At 46.4% G+C, this 21,398-nt stretch overlaps 1 protein-coding gene across 3 annotated transcripts; it reads left to right on the top strand.

Moving 5' to 3' along the window:
• Positions 1-851: 851 nt before the first annotated feature.
• On the top strand, positions 852-21,133 carry PNKP (polynucleotide kinase 3'-phosphatase). Of its 3 annotated transcripts, none has more exons than XM_079949584.1 (17): positions 852-1,075; positions 1,595-1,733; positions 4,601-4,647; positions 4,800-5,249; positions 6,125-6,204; positions 8,141-8,198; positions 8,318-8,425; positions 9,639-9,710; positions 10,600-10,648; positions 11,540-11,610; positions 14,240-14,332; positions 15,877-15,973; positions 18,112-18,173; positions 18,318-18,427; positions 18,518-18,605; positions 19,880-19,941; positions 20,767-21,133. In XM_079949584.1, exons 1-17 carry the CDS (start codon positions 893-895, stop codon positions 20,885-20,887), a joined length of 1,890 nt encoding a protein of 629 aa, XP_079805710.1. In that variant the 5' UTR covers positions 852-892; the 3' UTR covers positions 20,888-21,133. The 3 variants fall into 3 exon arrangements, with proteins under 3 accessions (XP_079805710.1, XP_079805711.1, XP_079805712.1); XM_079949585.1 differs by having other exon boundaries at positions 852-1,083; positions 1,603-1,733; XM_079949586.1 differs by having other exon boundaries at positions 941-1,733.
• The last annotated feature ends 265 nt before the right edge of the window (positions 21,134-21,398 follow it).

Here is a 21,398-nt window from a genome sequence, read left to right as displayed (position 1 = left end):
TTATGGTCCAGCTCTCACTTCCATACATCACTACTGGGAAAACCATAGCTTTAACTATACGGACCTTTGTTGGCAAGGTGATGTCTCTGCTTTAGGGATCCTATTAAGAGGCTGCTTTTGCATTCTAACACTTCCATTGGTCTTTCTGAGGAGTGTAGAGCAAGCAATGCACAGCAAGCTGGACTAAATAAGCAAAATAACAGTAACAACCAACGGAACCTATTTTGCCAGTCAGCCACTTCCACCGGAGCAGATTCCACCCGAGCGCCCACTGGGGAGACGAGAGGAGAGAGGCTGCCTTAGACTCGACCTCGGAACGCGTTCGCAATGGTCAGCGCTCAGCGACGGACCGCTTTCGGCAGAGCGCTCGCTTGGAAGCATCGTCTCTCGTTCCAAACCATAGAGATAGAAAAAGTATAGAGGAATGTGCACCGCCAGCGAGGTGTCGGATTGGTTTGGAATATTTCCGCGTTGCCTCGCTAAACTGACCGCTAAACTTAAGTTGTGCTTCTTGACGGGAAAAAAGGAAACCTGCCAACCACAACGGTGCCAAGGAAGGATAGCAGCCTCACGGAGCCACGCACCGCCGTTCTAGCAGTGAATATTATTCTCATTTCCAATTCCACCCTGAGAGATGGCAAACGATCGAGCGGCGCCGCTTTCTGCACCCAAGAGAGAATCCCGGCTTTTTAAAAAAAAACCAAAAACTCAAAACGAAACCCGAAAGTTCACGTTTCGTGTGACTCTTAACTTTTCTGTCTCTATTCCCCGGATCAGGGCAAGGTCCTGCCTCGACTTCAGCTGCCCGGGCTTGGATACACTTCCGGTTAGGCCACCGGAAAAGGCGTCATAGCCCTCCTTCAGACTTCCTGCTTAGGGACGAGCTTGCTGAATGTGGGTCCTCGTTTCTTCTGCTGCGCGTAGCAACAGCAGTGGGGTGTTCTTGTTCTTTCAGGGCAGGAGGGCCAGCTCCTCTGTCTGGACAGGAGGACCCCCTGAGAAATACAAACCTAAATTCTCCTTCCTTTCTTTTTTGTACCAGCTTATATTTGTGAAAGAGACAGGCATTTTGAGGTACCTGCTGTTTCATATGCATTTCAGCGGGGGGCAGTTTTGCTCCTTGTGAAAAATGGTCTCCTTCCTCAACAAACATCCCATACAGGCACCCAGTAGAGATGATGTGGTTTATGTCCCTCTCCTCTAAACTCTGCCACTACCCAAAGTTAAATATAGGTTCTCTCATGACTATGGGATTCAAATATTCGATTTCCTCTCCTTATTGGCTCTTTGAGGGCAGTTCTCACACGCCAGCCCTTGTTTTCATTTCACCAGTCTCACCTTCTCAAAACAATATATGATTTCTAACATAGCCCTCCCATTTGGAGTTCAGGAGCCAAGTTTTCTCAGTGAAACATGTTTTTCTTATTTCGGATGGTATCTACTATCTCTTGGAAAATAGGAAACTTCTAGCCCCCCCATCCCCAATTATGGATAAACCATTGAGAATTGGGAAGATTTGTGAGAGCCTTCTAAGCTTTTTTTTTTTAAAAAAAGAAAGAAAACAAAACCCCAAACCATTCTTTTTCATCCGCAGCTGCCCAGTGCCATGCGGTGCCTCCTCGTCAGCCAAGACAAGCGACATGATCCAGTTCTTCTGCCTGATGGTGTGACTGTAGTTCTGGGCAGGGGACCTGAGACACTCGTCACCGATAAAAAATGCTCCCGGACACAAGGTGAGTAATTTTTCTCTTGTTAGGAATTTTTCTTTTCCTGCTAATACAATCCCCTCCAATCATTGTGCTTGGTCTAATGTTGAACTTTCTGGGATTCTTTGTACAGCATTGGACAGATTGTTCCTTCCTGTTCATCCCTTTGATTGGGTCACTCTCAGGGGGCACAACCTTCCAAGTTCCGCATGTCAGCAGTGGGCGGGGCCAGATGCAAAAGCAGATGCAGCAACAAATATGAATTTTAACCAGGTATAATTGACTGGTTTGCATGCAGGCTCACACTCCTCAATGCAGGCAAACAGCAGTAGGCCTGGTGAGATGTGTGGCCTGAAGAGAGAGAGAGTAAAAATATTTAGGCTTCTGGTATATGACTAGCTCAAGTGACCCTATAGCCTACACCAGACATGTTCAACTGGTTGACTGTGATCGACAGGTAGGTCCCCTGGTGATCCTGGTCGATTGCGGGATCCTTATTGATCACGAGCTTAGAAAAACTTTGGAATGAATGTTTCTGCCCCTGCCCCTCTCACTCTGTCCCTCTGTCACGCCAAGTGGGCAGAGTTCAGTGTTTTATCATTGTGGTGTGGAATATGGTGATTGACTTTAGTGGTGTGTGCGTTTGTTATTGGTGGAGTGTGAGATGAGTGAAGTATTTCATTCTCCCTTAAAAGAAGCTCAACAACTGTGTTCTCCCCCCAAAAAGCTCAAGAGCTCTGGTCTCCCCAAAGAAAGCTCAACAATTTTGGTCAGTCCTCAATGACAATTGGTAGATCACTGCCAGTTTTTTTACACTGAGAGTAGATCGCAATCTCTTGGGACTTGGACGGGCCTGGCCTACACTCCTTTATTAGTAATGCTCTACTTTCCTGGAACTCCTCCAAGTGAAGTTATGTGTTTTTTTCTTTTTGTTCTGCCTGACTGCACCCCATGGGTTTAATGTCTGCTGCTCTGCGGGAGCCACAGAACAAAAACAGAACTAAGTGCAGATATGGATGACAAATCTGAGCACTTCTGGGGGGAGAAGTAGTTGCAAGAGTTTCCAGGCATCAGGAACTACAGAGAGCCAATGCGGTGTAAATGTCCACCATGCTGGACAGGTCAAGGAGCCCTGGGCTCAAATCCCTGCTGGGCCAGTCATTAACTTTCCTGCCTAGAACTTGCCTTACTTGGTTGTGAGATTAAAATGGAGGTGGTGGAGACGAGAAATCCACATATTCTACCTTGAGCACCCTTGAGGGAAAAGCTGGATGCAAGTGAGATCAATACATGCCCCTTCCTTTGCAACTTCTAGAAATGCTACCTTCCCTGATGCCTGTGCATGCCTTTCCAGCCACTGGGGCCGGCCCTGTCATTGGGCAAAGTGAGCCAGAAGCGGGAGCAGCAATAGCACTTTTCCCACCACCACCCTGTCAACACACACGCACACTTCACCACCTTATTGCCTCTGAGCTGGTGATCCCAATTCTTAGCTGGTCCACCCGGACAACACACACTGTAGGAAACGGAATGATTGCCACGATGGGATGGAGAGCAGGCAGTACCTTTGCCAGTGGAACTCTGCATGCAGTGCAGTAGAATAACTTTGTTTTTTGTGCCTTCCCTTCGCCTGCTTTGCCAGTGGGAGGCTTTCATCTTTCTTTCTTCCTTCCTTCCTTCCTTCCTTCCTTCCTTCCTTCCTTTCTTTCCTTCCTTCCTTCCTTCCTTCCTTCCTTCCTTCCTTCCTTCCTTCCTTTTCCTTTCTACTGCTTTCTATCCATTTTCCATTTTGTAGATAATATGTTTTATTAAATTTCCACAAATTTCACATAAAATTCCAGTACATAATATTTTTTTCTTTTGTCGACTTCCCATCCCATTATCCGTAGTGTTTTTTTTAAAATAATTTCCATGGTAATTATTTCTGTTGAATAATTATTATGGCTATGATATAAAATAGTGAATATAGGATTCAGTAGAGAGATAGAATACAATAATCTTGACTTATTTCTGCTTTCTACCCATTTTAATTTCCCTCTGGTTTCTTGATACAATGGTACCTTGGTTCTCGAATGGCTTGGCTCCCAAACGCTGCAAACCCGGAAATAAATGTTCCGGATTGTGAATGTTTTTCAGAAGCTGAACGTCCGACGCAGCTTTCATTTGAGTGCAGGAAGCTCCTGCAGCCAATCGGAAGCCACGCCTTAGTTTTCTTACTTTTTCGGGTGTCAAACTGACTCCTGGAATGGATTAAGTTTGACAACCAAGGTACCACTGTACTGCTTTTTTATTATTACTTCCTCCATTTTCTCTTTCCTCCTTTCGCCTTCCTTCCTCTCCCTCCTCACCCACCCATAACTCCTTTAAAAGAAAAAGCCCAGCACCACCAATTCCAGTTCTGATTTAGTCTTGTGTTTTGATGAATAGATGGCAAAATGTTGCTCAAAAAAAGATACGCTAATATGCCTAGAGTAAAATGTGAAGTACTGGATGGAAGAAAAATTAGTAAGGAAAGATAATAAGAATATATAGATGATTTGAGAAGGTTGTAGAATGCAAAGATTATTGTAAATTGTATAATGTGGAGGAAATCGAGTGGGGGCGGAGGGAAGTGGGAGGAAGGAGAAAAGAATAATATGATGGATTGAGGAAATAGAAATGTAAATGTCTGGGGGGGATGGGGAGGAAATGGTGTTGGCTTTGGTACATCTGTATTGTAAAGTAATATGTGCAAACCAATAATAATAATAATAATAATAATAATAATAATTTCTTTTTCATTAAAAAAAATGATTTAGTCTTGTGAATGAATGATTCCATTTGTGAAATCTGGGTCTTCTGGACATGCCTTGCGGGTGTAACCAGCCCTGTTTTCTCTTCCTGTTTCCTCGCAGTGGAGTTGCTGGCCAATTATGCCTATAGATCTGTCCGAGTCACGCAGGTAAGACAGGGAGAGTTCAGATTGTCCCAATTCCGAGCCTTGTGTGTGTGGCTCTGCTCGTACGGGAGCCTTGTTTCCCTAGGAGGGTGAAGCAGCTGTTCTGGGTGTCTGGTCGCACTCAGGCCCCCTAATGTATTTTGGTGTGTTGACAGCGAGGGGTGAACCCCACGTCGGTGGAGGAGATACACCTGCGTTGTGGGGACAGCACCACGCTCCAGGAGGGAGAGACTCTGTGCTTGGTGAATGGGCTGTATCCCTACCGCATCCGTTTCGAGGAAGATTCCCGTTCCCCGAAGAAAACCCTGCTGGAGTTCTTCAGTCCCCGGCGCCCCCTGAAAAAAGAGGAGGATGGCAAAGCCCAGCCTGCCAAGCGGCCCAAGACGTCCTCTCCTTCCGAGGACGAGGAAGACGACGACGTCGACCCCTCGGTGGCCGAGAAATTGAGGCAGCTGCAGGAGACGGCAGTGCAAGCCCAGCGGGCGCAGAGCCAGCCTCCCTGGCAGCTGCAGCTCTCGCATCAGGCTCCCCAGCCGCACGACTCCTGGGAGGACCATGGCAAGCTCCTGGTCTTCACAAAGAAAGGGGTGGCGCCCAGCACCAAAGTAAGGCCTACAGCTCTCAGCAGGAGCTGGCATTGCTTCTTTTGGGCTGTGTTAGAGTTGTTTAGGCCCATGTGCTAGCTGAGGCTGATGGGAATTGTAGTCCAAAACACCAGGAGAACACAGGTGGCAGGAGGCTGCTTTGGGGAAAGGTTCTGGTTCCATCTTGCGCCCCACCCTGTCCCCTTCTTTAATGTAAGAAGGGCAAATTTTGGCATCAGTTGCCTGGAACCGTGGGCCGAAAGCCAGCTTAAAATAATTAAAACATCAGAAAATGGTAAAACGGGATAAATAACCAGCGCTGAGTAAAACTCAACTCTCTGTCAAATTAACTTTCTAATTGTTAACATGGAGGTCTGTTTATTGTATTTTGTAGCTTATTCTTTTTGCCACAAGATTCTTTGGGTACTTTTTTTTTTAGAAAGACGTGATACAAATGTCTAAAGTAAAACGTCTACAGGACATCATCTGGGCAGGTTGGGCAATACAGTGGTACCTCGGGTTAAGTACTTAATTCTTTCTGGAATTGTTCTTAATCTGAAGCACCACTTTAGCTAATGGGACCTCCTGCTGCTGCTGTGCCACCGGAGCACGATTTCTGTTCTCATCCTGAAGCAAAGTTCTTAACCCGAGGTACAATTTCTGGGTTAGCAGAGTCTGTAACCTGAAGCGTATGTAACCTGAAGCTTATGTAACCCAAAGTACCACTGTATACTCTTCAACCAGGCCTTTGTTTAATTAATATTCTCCAGCCTTTAAAACGTGGTGTCCTGTGCAGGCTCACCTGAGAGATCTCGGTAGGGCTACTCAAAACCAGGAAGTGGGGAAGCAATGTTGCTTTGGGGGATAGTTGACCCTCTTTCTGCCTCTCTGCCCAGGTTGCAGGTTTTGATCTGGACGGGACCATAATCACCACGCAGTCTGGGAAGGTGTTTCCTACGAGCCCTGATGACTGGAGGTGAGTGTGGGGCGAGATACCAGGGAGGCGGGGGAGGGGAGGGAATTATGTGTCGCCAGCGTGGTCCATGGCAAAACCTGTGTTGATCTAGGTGCAGAGAGGCCCGAGTTCAAATCCCCCACAACCATGAAGCTCATTCTGTCAGCCCAATGCACCTCCCAACAGTTATTGTGTGGGTCAGGCATTGGGTGGGGGGGAAGTCACCACATATGCCACCATGGGCTGCTTGGAGGAAAAACAGGGGGGGGGAGTAATAAAAGTGAGACTGTGACCTAGTGGTTAGAGCACCAGGCTCGGACAAGGGAGACCTGTGTTCGTTTCTTTATTTTAATCCATTTCACAACACGTATATACCACTTTATCGTAATAAAACCTCAAAGTGGTTTATGAAAAGAAGCCCAGACACACACACACACGCTTTGGCCTACTTTACCGGGTTGCTGTAAGAATAAAGGGTGGGGAGGAAAGCCGAGGACACTGCCTTAATTTCCTTGGAGAAAGGGCAAGCTAAGGAATATAATAAATAGAAGGGAGAATATTCCTACTCATATGGGGGAAAGTGAGAAGAGCTCCCTGGTTGTGGTTGTGATTCCTGTGTTGCAGGGGGTTGGACTGGATGATCCTTGGGGTTCCCTTCGAACTCTACATTCCTGTGATTCTATAAGAGTGACACCAGGCTTTTGTAGGACGAAGGCACTAAAACGGGGGCTTGTGCTGGTGTTTCAGGGTTGTGCTTTGCACTCTAATGTCATCCATAGCAACATGCCATCAGTATTGGGATCAAACTTGGGCCTCGAGCTGTTTTTTTGGACTATAACTCCCATCATCCCTAGCTAGCAGGACAAGTGGTAAGGGATGATAGGAACTGTAGTCCAAAAACAGCTGGAGACCCAAGTTTGGGAAGCTCTGTTCTAGACAGAGTTGAACTACAATTCCCATCATCTCTAAATGGCCAGGCTGGCTGACGCTGATGGGAGTTGGTATCCATCAATACAGAACACAAACCCCTGTGTTGCAAACTTAACACAACAAACAATACAAGCAACACGAAGACCAGTATACTAGATAGCACTGCAATTCTTATTGTGTGATATACATGATTTAGTACAACAAAAACAGAATATGTACACTTGTAAATTCTCTAATATATTTGAAATCAAATGAGCACACGTCTGTCAATCTTTGAAAGTCCGTGAAAGTATAATAAGTCTATAGTTGAAACAAAGTAATAGATGCTATCCTGTGGGCTAAGCGGTAAAACATTTTTAGGCATTCATGGTGCCAAAGTGTTGTTGTTGTTGTTTAGTCGTGTCCGACTCTTTGTGACCCCGTGGACCAGAGCACGCCAGGCACTTCTGTCTTCCACTGCCTCCCGCAGTTTGGTCAAACTCAGGTTGGTAGCTTCGAGAACACTGTCCAACCATCTTTTCCTCTGTCGTCCCCTTCTCCTTGTGCCCTCCATCTTTCCCAACATCAGGGTCTTTTCCAGGGAGTCTTCTCTTCTCATGAGGTGGCCAAAGTATTGGAGCCTCAGCTTCACGATCTGTCCTTCCAGTGAGCACTCAGGGCCGATTTACTTAAGAATGGATAGGTTTGTTCTTCTTGCAGTCCATGGGACTCTCAAGAGTCTCCTCCAGCACCATAATTCACTGTTCTGACTGTTTCGCTGGAATCTTCTTCAGTACAACCCATAGATTAGAAAAATGCACATGGAGCTGTGGTCACGAGGATATGCATCTATTACTTTGTTTTTGTTGTATTAAATCATGTATATCATGGAATAAGAATTGCAGTGCTATCTAGTATACTGGTCTTCATGTTGCTTGGACCATTTGTTGTGGGAGTTGGTATCCTGCAACCCCCGGGGCATCACAGGCTGCCTGGGTTAGGGAGAGCAGCACTCAGTCATTGCCCTTCACCCCTTTCTGTTTTGCAGAATCCTGTACCCCGAGGTTCCCCGCAAGCTGAAGCAGCTTCAGAGCGAGGGGTACAAGGTAATGCACCTTCCCCAAACCATGTTACTCGCTCCAGCTTCTCCTCTCCTCTCCTCACCTCTGTGTTCTTCTCTCCTGCATCTCTGCCCTCTCTTCCCCACCCCTCCCCAACCCGGCAGGTTGTGATCTTTACCAACCAGATGGGCATCAGTCGCGGGCGCCTCAGGCCCGAAGTTTTCAAAGCCAAGGTGGAAGCAGTGGTGGAGCGGCTTGGCATCCCGCTGCAGGTGAGTCGGGGCAGGGAGGATGGCGTATCTCCCAGAATGCTTTGCAAAAGGGAAGTTGCCCATTGAGCAGGGAAAGTGGAGTGGGCTTTGGAAGCAAACATTTTATGGTATAAATGCCACCTGCAGCATAGGGGTGGGTTTGTGTATGTGTGTGAGAGAGGAAGAGGAAGAAGGGAAATGGTTTATCGAATATTTACAGATAAATTGCAAACAGAAACATTAGCAGGATTATTGTAATAACCGGCAGTTTCATAAGAGTGTATATTTAAGGTAGATAATTAAATGAGCAAATTCAATGAATTTGGATATGCAGAAGATATTAAAAAAAATAATTTAAGGAACCGTAGAAAGAGGGTGGGGGGAAGGAAGTCAAATTTTGAAATGTTAAATTGATTGTAAAACTAATGAAATGTATAACTCGAAAAGTATAAATAAAAACTTTTAAGAGAGGGAGAGAAAGAGGAAATGAAGCTGAAAGAGTTAAAAACAGGTGAAGGGCTTTGGGGGCTCCAAGGGCCTTGTGGGTAACTGCCCAGGGGCCACGTCCTAGCAGTAGACAGGGACGAAGTTAATCCACACGCATACATGCATCCACATGCTCTCCCCAACATTCACAGAGCAGCCATTGAATCGTAGAATTATAGAGTTGGAAGAGACCACGAGGGTCATCTAGTCCAACTCCCTGCGATGCAGGAATCTTTTCCCATGGTGGGGCTGGAACCCACAACCCACAACAATTAAGAGTCTCATGTTCTACCAGCTGAGCTATCTATTTAAACCTCTTCTTGCCCAGCACACTCTCTCTCTCTCTCTTTCTCTCTCGCTCTCTCCTCCTTAATTTCTCTTCTCTCCCCATCTCAGCCCCCACAAATTTGCAATTAGGGGAGAAAATATCTCATTCCCAAGCCTAAGTCCCTCAGTTGCTGTTCTGCTGTAGTTTCCAGGGATTTGCAGCCATGCGCAAAGATCAAGGCGATGCCGAAATCGAAACGGTGAACTGTTCCCATTTCTCATTCTCCAGCCAGTTTAATATATCTCGCCTTGTCCCCCATTGGGCATGGGATGGGACTCAGCCAAAGTTGCCGAGTGTCAGTAGAGACACCCCAGACTTTGGCCCAGAGATTGAAAACACTATGAAAATAAAATGCCAGGATGTTTTTTATCTGGACAAGGATGGGACAATCTCACCCTGCTGCCATCCTTCCCCTCCCAGGTCTTCGTGGCGACTGCTTCTGGCATTTACCGCAAACCTGTCCTTGGCATGTGGGAGCACTTGTGCAAGAAGGTGACTTGAGACTTCACGTATTGTGACTTTTCTGTTAGTTTTATTTTCCGTACTCTGGTCATTTTGCATTGTGATTGGTTGGGAGCGAATTTTCCGTCATCCGCTTATTTTGATTCCACCGTGCCTCATATTTCAAATACAGTGGTACCTCGGGTTAAGAACTTAATTCGTTCTGGAGGTCTGTTCTTAACCTGAAACTGTTCTTAACCTGAAGCACCACTTTAGCTAATGGGGCCTCCTGCTGCCACTGTGCCGCCACTGCCCAATTTCTGTTCTCATCCTGAAGCAAAGTTCTTAACCCAAGGTAATATTTCTGGGTCAGCGGAGTCTGTAACCTGAAGCGTATGTAACCTGAAGCGTACGTAACCCGAGGTACCACTGTACAGTGGTACATTGGTTGTCGAACAGCTTGGCTCCTGAACAAATCGGCTCCCAAACGCCACAAACCCGGAAGTAAGTGTTCCAGTTTGTGAACAGTTTTTGGAAGCTGAACGTCTGATGGGGCTTCCACGGCTTCCAACTGAGCGTAGGAAGCTCCTGCAGCCAATTGGAAGCCGCGCCTTGATTTGCGAACGGTCTCCCAGAACGGATTATGTTCGACAACCAAGGTGTGGGTTGCTGAAGGTTACTTTAATCGGTTTAAGTTTTAAAGGTCACATTTTTTCCAGTGTGGCTGGATCAGATTGTAACGGGGGGGGGGGGTGGTCTTTGTTGTGGATTTTGTCATCTGCCTTGTGTATCGCGATGTAGAAAGGTAGCATACAAATTTGAAAGGAAAGGAAGAAGGTACAAGGGTGCAGAGGGTGGGAAGGAGAGAGAGAGAGAGGGAGAGATCTGTATAACTACAAGTCTTGACTTCCCACCCCTCATTCCCAAACTCTCTTCCAAGGCAAACGGTGGCCTAGAAGTCTCTTTGCAGCAAAGCGTCTATGTTGGAGGTGAGTCAAACACTCAACTGAGCTGGGAATCCTAAGAACGGGTGGCACTTAACAGGGAAATAGAGCGCAGAGGCTGCAGTGTTGCGCAGTTCCATTTCTTACTCTCTGCACGAAGCCCATCCTTTCTCTCCCTCTTGTGCTCGCTTTATTTATTACATTTATATACCGTCTTCATCTTGCAAGGTCTCAAGGTGGTGTGACTGGTTCCCCTCCTTCTCCTCCCCATCACAACAAACAACCCTGCGAGATAGGTTAGGCTAAGAGATGGTGGCTGCCCCAAGATCACCCATAGTAGAGCTGGGATTTGAACTCCTGTCTCCCAGGCCTTAGTCTAGCGCTCTTAACCGTTTCACCACACTGGCGATTTGTAGGCAGCCCGGAGATCAAGAACACGCAGAGGGCCGCATGAAATTAGGCCGAGGGCCACACTCCCCACTCCAATGCTATGGGATGCTATTCACAGTACAGTGGTACCTCGGGTTAAATACTTAATTCGTTCTGGAGGTCCGTTCTTCACCTGAAACTATTCTTAACCTGAAGCACCACTTTAGCTAAAGGGGCCTCCCGCTGCCGCCGCACCGCAGGAGCCCGATTTCTGTTCTCATCCTGAAGCAGTTCTCTGGGTTAGCGGAGTCTGTAACCTGAAGCATATGTAACTCGAGGTACCACTGTATAATGAGAGAATGGGTGCAATTTGCTTAGTACCTTCATTTGGTGGGAGCAAGAAACAATTTCAGGCTTGTGCATCTTCACTGCAGGGAAAGTTGTTTCTGTGCTTCCCCTACACCGAATTTACATGCCCCAGTTGTGAGCATTAGCAATGATCTGTTGAGTTTTCCACCTTGTGCTGCTGGTTGTGTTTTCATAGCTCCTTTCCCACCCCCTCCATAGATGCAGCTGGGCGACCACCAAACTGGGCCCCGGGACACAAGAAGAAGGATTTCTCATGCAGTGACCGCTTGGTATGCGATCAATTCTTCTCTTTCCTGTCATCTCCTCCAGTTTCCCTTAACCACGAAGCAGAAAATTTGGCCCCCCTGGATTAAAGAACAGCTGCTCTGGTTTAGCACCCACTATTCCCCCTCTTCTCTTCCGCCAGGGTTTTTTTTATTATTATTTCAAAAAGAATTTACGTACCGCCATTGATATGCTGCAATATCAGGGCGGCGTGCAGAAATTAAACATCATTGAAACAAGTGCGTAATCATTAAGCAGTGCAGAACAGTCATTGCCATCAACCTGCCCGAAGGGTCCCTCCTGTTTTTACTTAGGCAAGATGTGATTGCTGTCATGGAAATGCTGTTCAGGACTGTATTTTGTGCCCAGGTAAATACTAGATACACAGAACTTGCCCTTTAGCATCCTTAGAATATCAGCGTTCAGTCCAAAGCCAAGTTTCTAGCACTCATGGAATTCCCCCTTACACAAAAAGTTTGCTTTTAATTTTTTTTATTTTTTTTTATTTAAAACATTTCTATCCCACCTCTCCTTCAAAAATTCAAGGTGGCAGTTTCTAATAGTCCTCCACTGAAAACTGGGGGGGGGGGGGCGCATGTCTTTCACCTCATTTTCTCCCTCTACCACCTTTCTTGATGTCCTCAAATCCCACAGATAATTTGGAAACCTGAAGGCAGACCCAGAATGCAGTTCTGGTTTGGATTTTGCCCCAATTCTATCCTCCGTGTTAAGCAAGTTGCATATCTACCCACCTAGTTACACAGCTAGTTTGCATGTTCTTTTACAGTTTTAAAATTGGCGAAGGTGGGAGGTAGTTGGAGGTCTTAGGTAGTGATGCTAAATTCTCCAGAATAATCTTTTGGAGAATAGTTTCAAGAATATTCTTGATTAATGAGAATATTAGAGAATTTTCATTTAAAACAGGAGAATATTCATTTTAATGCATTGAAAGTGATAAAATTTTAATGCATTGAAAATGATATAATTAATCAATATACATCTTTATTAATGGGTAAACTTGTTCAGATGGCAACCAAAAACTGTACAGATACTTTTATTTAATGGGGTAATGCAGTGAATTAACATTCTTTGATTATTTTTTTTACCAAACTTGAAATTGAAAATTCAACATGAATGACTCATGTCAATCACTAAGTCTGCCACTAACCATATATTTACCATCAACTTTGAATTCTAATTATGTTGTGTATATATGAAATGTAGCTTTTAAAGTAAAGGGAATATAAAAAAAAACCTCAGGTCTGCTACATGAGTACGTTCTTTAACAAGCATATCTACATGGGATGGTATTTTTAGTGCAATACTAATAAAAACAATATAAAGTTTAAAATGAATGCTATTATTTCCAGAAAATAGCGGGTTCTTACAATAGAATTTACAGTTTGTGGAGAATATTCTCACCTCACATCACTAGTCTTAGGAATGTTTTGGCCATGGGTAGGCAAACTAAGGCTTGGGGGCTGGATCCGGCCCAGTCATCTTCTAAATCCGGCCTGTGGACGGTCCAGGAATCAGTGTGCTTTTTACATGAGTAGAATGTGCCCTTTTATTTAAAATGCATCTCTGGGTTATTTGTGGGGCATAGGAATTTGTTCACCCCCCCCCCCAAAAAAAAATAGTCCGGCCCCCCACAAGGTCTGAGGGACAGTGGACCGGCCCCCAGCTGGAAAAGTTTGCTGGCTACTGGTTTTGGCTATTTGAGGAAGTGGTGCCTTGCAGTGAAGCGTTTGAGTTGGAAAAAGGAAAAAAGTTGTACTGATGTGCTTTCTACACAAAAATCTGGGCTGGTATCGGCAGCCCACATCGAGCACCTAGCAGCCAGCTACTAGCCAACCGGCTTACTTGTGCTACTGCTGCCTTCGGTGACCAGTTCTGCACCAGATGTTTTAGAAACACAAAATGATGTGTTTGAATTGTGTATGGTAAGGAACTCACGGGCCCCAGAATACAGTGGTACCTCAGTTTAAGTACTTAATTCATTCCGGAGGTCCATTCTAAACCTGAAACTGTTCTTAACCTGAAGCACCACTTTAGCTAATGGGGCCTCCTGCTGCCACCACGCCGCTGGAGCCTGATTTCTGTTCTTATCCTGAAGCAAAGTTCTTAACCTGAAGCACTTTTTCTGGCTTAGTGGAGTGTGTAACCTGAAGTGTATGTAACCTGAAGTGTATGTAACCTGAGGTACCACTGTATCTGCTTTCTCCTTTTGAAACAAGTTTCTAGCCTTCATGGTGCAGAGGGGGGCGGGGCGGACCTGAAAATGTGTAGGCAGCGAAATCTTAGAAGTCAGCGGGGGACTAAGAAGGGAAGCAAAGGCAGAGCTTCAATGCCCCTTATCCCTTCCTGGTGGCACACCTATCGGGAATATTTTATTATCATTCTCCTCGCTCTTTCAATCGTAGACAGGATTTCAAACCCTTAGGCGAGTTTGGAAGCAAATGACACAAGATGAACAGGCCGAGATGCAAATTGCACGTACTGGGTGTACTTTTGTTGTGGCCACGGAGTGTGTGCGTTCTGGCTGCTAAGAGTACAAGTCGTTCTCATCAGCACACACTTTTCCTTGGCTCCTTTCCCCACGTTAACAGCTCTCCCTTCTGCTCGTCCTCACAGTTCGCTCTGAATGCTGGGCTTCCCTTCCGCAGCCCCGAAGTGTATTTCCTGGGCTGGAAAGAGCCACCATTTGCACTCCCCAACTTTGATCCGGTGAATGATTTCTCTTTATTTTAGAGCTGGGCTCGCTTTTGCTTTCCGTTCATATAGAACCAGGTGTTGCCTTTTTGCATGCCATTAATTTGAATCTGAGAGGGACGCAGGTGGCGCTGTGGGTTAAACCACAGAGCCTAGGACTTGCCGATCAGAAGGTCGGCGGTTCGAATCCCCGCGATGGGGTAAGCTCCCGTTGCTCGGTCCCTGCTTCTGCCCACCTAGCAGTTCAAAAGCACGTCAAAGTGCAAGTAGATAAATAGGTACCGCTCCAGCGGGAAGGTAAACGGCGTTTCCGTGCGCTGCTCTGGTTCGCCAGAAGCGGCTTAGTCATGCTGGCCACGTGACCCGGAAGCTGTACGCCAGCTCCCTCTGCCAGTAAAGCGAGATGAGTGCCGCAACCCCAGAGTCCGCCACGACTGGACTTAACTGTCAGGGGTCCATTTTCCTTTACCTTTAATTTGAGTCTGAATTGATTTTAGAATGTATTTCAATTAAATGATTATGATTTTATGTAAACTGTGTTAATTTTACTGTTGTTAGCTGCTCTGAGCCTGGCTTCGGCTGGGGAGGGCAGGATATAAATAAAAAATTATTATTATTATTATTTTATTTTGTGATCTGCAAAACGATCCTTGCAGGTTGATATTTGGAGGAGCAGAGGGGGCTTTTGAGTCTGACAGAGAATGGGCTTCCCTCGGACCACCTAATGAGCTCATGGCAGAGGGTGAGATTCAAATTAGGGAATTTTGGATTCTCGCCAGCAGTCTCTTAGGTCTGGGATGGGGAAACATCTGGCCCTCTGCATATTATTGGACTCCAACTCCCATCAGACCCATCTAGCAGGGCCAGTCAATGGTCAGGGACGATAGCAGTTTAGTTCATCAACATCTGAGGGTCTACAGTTTCCTCGCTCCTGCTCTAGGGCAACTTTGCTCAAAAATATGACTGAACCCAGGTCCTCCTTATGGGGGACAAGTGGCAGGAGCAGGGGGACTGATTGCTGAACAAAAGAAGACCTTTATAGACCTCCAAAGAAAGTTACTGAAAAGGTTTGCCTGTTGCTGCTTGTGGTTCCCCACTTCCAAGAATTGTGGGAAGCTGAAGGCAAAAAAAGTGTTGCATGCCAGCATGTTCTCTGCCTACTCAGAAGACCGTTTAAAAAAGGAAAGCCATGTGGGTGGCAGGACCAGAACTTTATCCTAAACTGTGGCTGAGCAGTGGGCTTGCCTGCTAGTCAGTTAAGCAGCTTTTGAGTCAGCAACTGTGATTTATTTATTTTTTGCTGAGAAAACCTGCACGTAGTCACCTGGCTATTCTTGCAGACTTTTACAGTCGCATTATTTTAGCACCTTATTCCAATTTAGAGTGAGCATTTCCCCCCTTTTCTCTCCCCCCACTGAAATTGGGCCCGGCAAGTTCTGCAAAAGCAGAAGGTTTAATAGGCACAGCTGACAGACTCGCCTAACACTATTACCTACAAAGTCTGAGTCTCTGTGTCTGTTCTATTCATACATTTGCCATTATTGTCTCCTCTTACACAGCGAACGCTGGACCCCAAGGCACGGCTGTATGACCCCCCAGACGCTTGCCTGACCTTGTCCTCCCCAGAGGTGGTTGTAGCTGTTGGCTTCCCTGCTGGTGAGTGGCCATTCACACCTTCCTTATCCAAGCTTCGTTTTCCAAAACTTTGTGCAAAAGGTTCCTCCAGTCTCAAAAAGTGTTCATGGGCAACAGATGCCTTTCCCTGGGGAGCTTCCATGCGCTTCAATTCCCAACTGGAGTTTAGCTTTTTTGCTAAACCCAGACTGTTTGTCAGGCTTTTTCCTCCCTTGGTTAGTCAAAAGCAGGGGTCAGCAACCTTTTCCAGCCGTGGGCCGGTCCACCGTCCCACGGACCATGTGGTGGGCCGGACTATATTTTGAAAAAAAAAATGAATGAATTCCTATGCCCCACAAACAACCCAGAGATGCATTTTAAATAAAAGCACACATTCTATTCATGTGAAAACGCCAGGCAGGCCCGACAAATAACCCAGAGATGCATTTTAAATAAAAGGACACATTCTACTCGTGTACAAACATGCTGATTTCCGGACTGTCCATGGGCCGGATTTAGAAGGTTTTTGGGCCGCATCCGGCCCCCGGGCCTTAGGTTGCCTACCCCTAGTCAAAAGGCTGGGGGAATTAGGCTCGGAATGATGGGGCTGTGTTTTTGCTAGAGAGGCTTATGCTACAGAGCAGTAGAATTGTGAAATAAGGCACCTTTCCTAACAGCCCAATTGGATGTCAGGCTTCAGGGGATTGGCTTCCTCCTCCATGGCCGTAGATAAGCAGAACAAAGGAAAAGGAGTCTTCTTACCAGTTCGAAACTTTAATAATCACAGCGAGAGAACAAAGAACACATCTCCTAGTCATGGCGGTGCTCCCAATTAAAGAGCCCACCCCTTTCAGTCTCCATGAACCTATGCCACTTCTGTGTCTCGTAATCTGAGCTTGTCCCCTCTGTGCTTTCTGTTCTGCCACTTTCTGAGCCCTTCTCGACTTTGGGGAGGGCGGTGGAGGAATGCTGTCTAGAGACTGTGACCCTGTTAACCCTCTCCCTTCCAGTGTTTCTTCTCCCAGCTGCTCCCCATCCAGTATTTCCCAGCTTCTGCCTTCTGAACTGTGCCCCTCTGCAAACCATTATTCCAAATCTATACTGTCCTGCTCCTGCGAAGATTCAGGATCTGGAGCAGGAGCAGGGGAAGGCTCCTCAGTGCAGCCCTCCGCAGCACGGTCCCTGACATTGGATCAGGCCCATGGTCTACTTAGTCCAGCATCCTGCTCTCACAGTGGCCAACCCAGGTGCCTGCAGGAAACCCGCAAGTCGGACCTGAGCCAAGAGCAGCATTCTCCCCTCTGTAGTTTCTAGAAACTGGTATTCAGAAGCAAACTTCCCCTGACAACAGAAGCAGAACACTGGGTTAGTAGCCATTGGCGTCTGGCTGCTAACCAGAAGGTTGGTGGTTCGAGCCTAGCCAAGGACAACTTTCAGCAGGATTCCTGAATTGTAGGTGGTTGATGAGCCTCAGGGTTACCTTCCAACTATACAATTCTAAAATTCTATAGCCTTATCTTTCACAAATTCATATTTTAAAGCCGTTCCAGTAGTCATATGGCAGGGAAATTGGCTAGTTCAGAAAGAAAATGAGGGCCTTGTGATAGGATGTTGCAAGGACAATGAAGGGAGCAGAGTGTCAAAGCTGTGTCTGCAACAGGGACCTTTGAGATGGATGCAAATATTTCTAGCAAAGGGCTCGGTGCCACATCTTGACGTTGGGTCAAAATGCCTGGGAAACGCTGCTCTACCCTGTTTTATCTTTTAACCAGAGTTTGAAACTCCCATTGCTCTTGGCGCATTTTGGACAGGGAATTTCATTAGCGCGAGCAGTTTCTGAGCTTCTTAGCACTGCGCCTAAGATTTCAGATTAAAACTGCAGTGTGGAAGGAAAGGAGGACCTTTTTCTGCCTCCCCACTTCCAGCCACTCTCTGAAGATTGGAGAAGAGACCCTCTTAAGAATATTAGGGGGTGGGCAGGGGAAGGAGGACTAGACCATGTGAAAAAATGAACATAATATTTTAGCTGCAGTTCATTCATTTTCAGCTATGTATTCTTGTTATAAAAAAAAAAAAAGGGTGCCTGGACATTCCGTTGGCTTAAGGTGCCATTTAGCTCCTAGCTTTCATATCTCAGATTCTAACACTGCTTTTAACACCGTCGTCTTTTCTCGCTCCAGCTGGCAAGTCAACTTTTTTGAAGCGACACTTGGCCTCTGCTGGTTACGCCTATGCCAACCGGGTAAGTAGGAGACAGCAGCTGCCTGGGAATAAGCCTTGAGGATGACCCTGCCTGTCTTCTTCTTCCTCCTCCTCCTCCTCCTCCTCCTCCTCTCCTCCCTCCTCTCTTCTCTCGTAACCCATCTTCTCCCACTCCCCTTTACAGGACACACTTGGCTCATGGCAGAAGTGTGTGGCTACATGCCAAGCAGCACTGCAGGCAGGGAAGAGCGTAATAGTGGACAACACCAATCCGGACTTGGAATCGAGATCCAGGTGAGGCTTCTCTGGTCAGCAGATGTGGTGAGGTTGCTCATCCAGCAGGCAGGAGGCTGAAAAACCACTGTGCCCTTTTCCCCCCACCAGGTATATTGACTGTGCCAAGGAAGCCGGGGTTCCCTGCCGCTGTTTCCTGTTCACTGCTTCATTGGAACAAGCCAAGCACAACAACAGAGTGAGTAGCTTGTTAGGAAAGTTATCAAAAAGTTTCCGCTGCTTTTTCTCCAGAGGAGGGACCAGATCACCTGTTTGAACTCGTGTTCCCCACTCTTCTGCTTTCACCCCAGTTCTGGAGAAATAAGTCAAGACTGCAAAAGGATTTCTCTCTCTCTGTCTCGTATAGTCATTAGCCAAACTGTCAGGCTGCCCCTTCCCCGGGCTGGAGATGATGCCTACTTCTCTGAGAGCTGTACCACAGGGTGACCCATAGGAGACTTTGGTTTGTTAAGGAGCCCTGAAACGAGCCATCTGTCTTTGGAAAAGTGCCTTGATGGACAGTGTCAATAGTTTAGTAAATGAGAGCCCTGGGATTTAGGAGAGATGGCTGGATTTGAGCCCCTGCTTTTCCAAATTGTTAAGGGTTGAGGCATCTGCGACCCTCGACCTAACGTCATGTGACATGGAGGGAGCACCCATTTCTGGCACATCACTGGCATGTGGCCCACCGCCAAAAGTTATTTCATCCCTGCTCTAACTCAGCAGCCTAAGATGTGACGTGTACCTCTTCTGTTTATGAATGGCCTCTCTCAGAAGTGATGTACAGCATTCTTAACCCGCCATATCTTATACAGTCGTACCTTGGTTCTCAAATGGAATCCATTCCAGAAGTCCGTCCGACTTTCGAAAACAAAGACGTGGCTTCCGATTGTCTGCAGGGGCTTCCTGCACTCAGTTTGAAGCTGCGTCGGATGTTCAGCTTCTGAAAAACGTTAGCAAACCGGAACACTCTTCCGGGTTTGTGGCGCCTGGGAGCCAAAATGTTCCGAGTCATAAGGCGTTTGAGAACCAAGATACGACTGTAGTCGAAACTATTCTGAAAGTGAAGTCTGGATTTCTGTTTACTCTGATGTGTTGTGGGAGGGACAGGACACATTTTAAATAGATTGCTACGTGACATGTGCCCCCAAGCTCCTGGAGTTTCCCTTTGTCTCTTTCCAGTTAGTGCTGCCTCCCCTGTGTTTTGTTTGTTTTCTTCTGTCTTTCTGTTGTGCCTAATAATCAAAGCACATCCTTCATGAACTTACCCAGTCCTCTTTGATAGCTGTGTAGGCTATTGGCCAGTGTAGATTAACTGTGTGCTGTGTCAAGCACTTCTGAAGTGGATCCTCCTTGTTTCTTCATGCTCTGACACCAGCCAGCTTGCCCCCAAGGGGAACATCCCCACATCCTGTTCAAATAAGGAGCCCCCAGAATGACTACAGAGCAACCTCTTTTTCTTCCTCATTTCAGTTCCGGGAAATGACGGAAAAGGGGAATGTGCCCGTGAATGATATCGTCCTGAACAGTTATAAGTGAGTTTCTGAATTACTTATAGGAGGGAGGGAAGCTTGTAGTAGCATGGGGAGGGGAAAAGGGTGCAGCTCCTATGAAACTAATGAATCTTAAGCTTTGGGGACCCTAATCCCAGTGGCCCCATAAGCGACTTTAGGCCACGTTGCTTAAAATTTCTAGTAGACCCAATCTGAGTCGCACAACTCAAATTGATTTTTTGTTCTATATTCTTCAGCAGTCTCAAAGTTTTGAGAGTCAGTAGCACAGATGTTGTAAAGGTGTGGCGATCTGTCGTGGAACAACCCCATTGAAGAAGATAGCAGTGGTGGTTGCCCAGATCTCGTTGCTGGTTGCGAGCCCCCCCAAACAATTCAAGTTTCAGGGGCCCCCAAATGTAGGTCCGGCCACTTCTGGGGAAGGCTGTTTCTGTACCGCCACCCCGATTTCTTTGGCACCTGGCCAGCACCCGCTAAAGAATGAAGAAAGCAGAATTGTACACTTGCGTTGAACAAAATATATTTTGTTGTGTTTGTTATGCACAAATATTGCATGTTCCCGTCACCCAGCTCTCACCTGATAAAAACAAACTACTAGCTCTCAAGGTGGTTTGTGTAGAAAAAAAGGGGAAATGGCCTGTTTTGAACTTCAACCCTGAGATGAACTGTGGGGAGTTAGACCACTTCTCCCCAAGTCCATTTTCATTTTTAAGTTTCGCCATGAAACACCCAAGTAAAAATATATGCACTTAACACTAACTTAGTTCCAGAAAATACGCTGAGGACTGAATAGGCCCCATCTCTGAAACATCACTTAATATTCTCTCTCTCTCTCTCTCTCTTTGCTAGGAATAAGTTTGTGGAACCATCGTTGGACGAGGGTTTCTCTGAAATCCTCAAGATTCACTTTGTGCCTCAGTTTGCAGATTCTCAACTAGAGTCACTTTACCGGCAATTTTCTGAGGGATGACAGTGTCCTGCTATTTGCACCCATCTGACAGAGCCTTTTTTTCGAAATGTACCTTTGTTGCCAAAGGAAGGTATACTTATGAAGTGTGATGGCTCCCCCTGCTGGTCAAAGGGGAACCTCGCTTTGGGCTGTAGAACGTCCTCAGGCTGTTTGAAAGTGGGAGTGGAGACTATATAATAGGATTCCCTTTTCCCCTGTGAGAAGGCATTTTAGAAACAATGAGAAATAAAAGTTTTGGAACCCAAACAGTTGTCCTCTTATTTTTCAGGTGAGAGCTATAGGCCTCTTTGTCACCCAAATAAAGCCAGAATGGGGAATTTACATTAAGACTTGTTTTTGGAAGCAATTCTGCTCTTGGGCTAGCGTGCCCAGAACTACAGGGAACAGTTGGAGAAGGATAAAAGACTGGTGACAAATTACCTCTTCCTGCAGAATAGCACTAGTCTGGTTATACTTATTCCCTGCCCCTCAGCAGAGCCAACGTTGCACACCAGATAAGGAAGGGTGACGA

The sequence above is a fragment of the Podarcis cretensis genome (genome assembly GCF_951804945.1).
Source record: "Podarcis cretensis genome assembly, chromosome: 13".
Classification (NCBI taxonomy): domain Eukaryota; kingdom Metazoa; phylum Chordata; class Lepidosauria; order Squamata; family Lacertidae; genus Podarcis; species Podarcis cretensis.
Note: the sequence above shows the minus strand (reverse complement) of the source record. Positions and strands in the feature narration are given on the sequence as shown.

What these genes read in the sequence shown, in the direction of transcription:
- PNKP (XM_079949584.1), top strand. Translation starts at nt 893, where the DNA reads ATGTGGGTCCTCGTTTCTTCTGCTGCGCGTAGCAACAGCAGTGGGGTG. An exon ending in ACGAGCCCTGATGACTGGAG is followed by an intron (nt 6,205 to 8,140) that starts GTGAGTGTGGGG and finishes TCTGTTTTGCAG; the next exon opens with AATCCTGTACCCCGAGGTTC. An exon ending in GGGAGCACTTGTGCAAGAAG is followed by an intron (nt 9,711 to 10,599) that starts GTGACTTGAGAC and finishes CTCTCTTCCAAG; the next exon opens with GCAAACGGTGGCCTAGAAGT.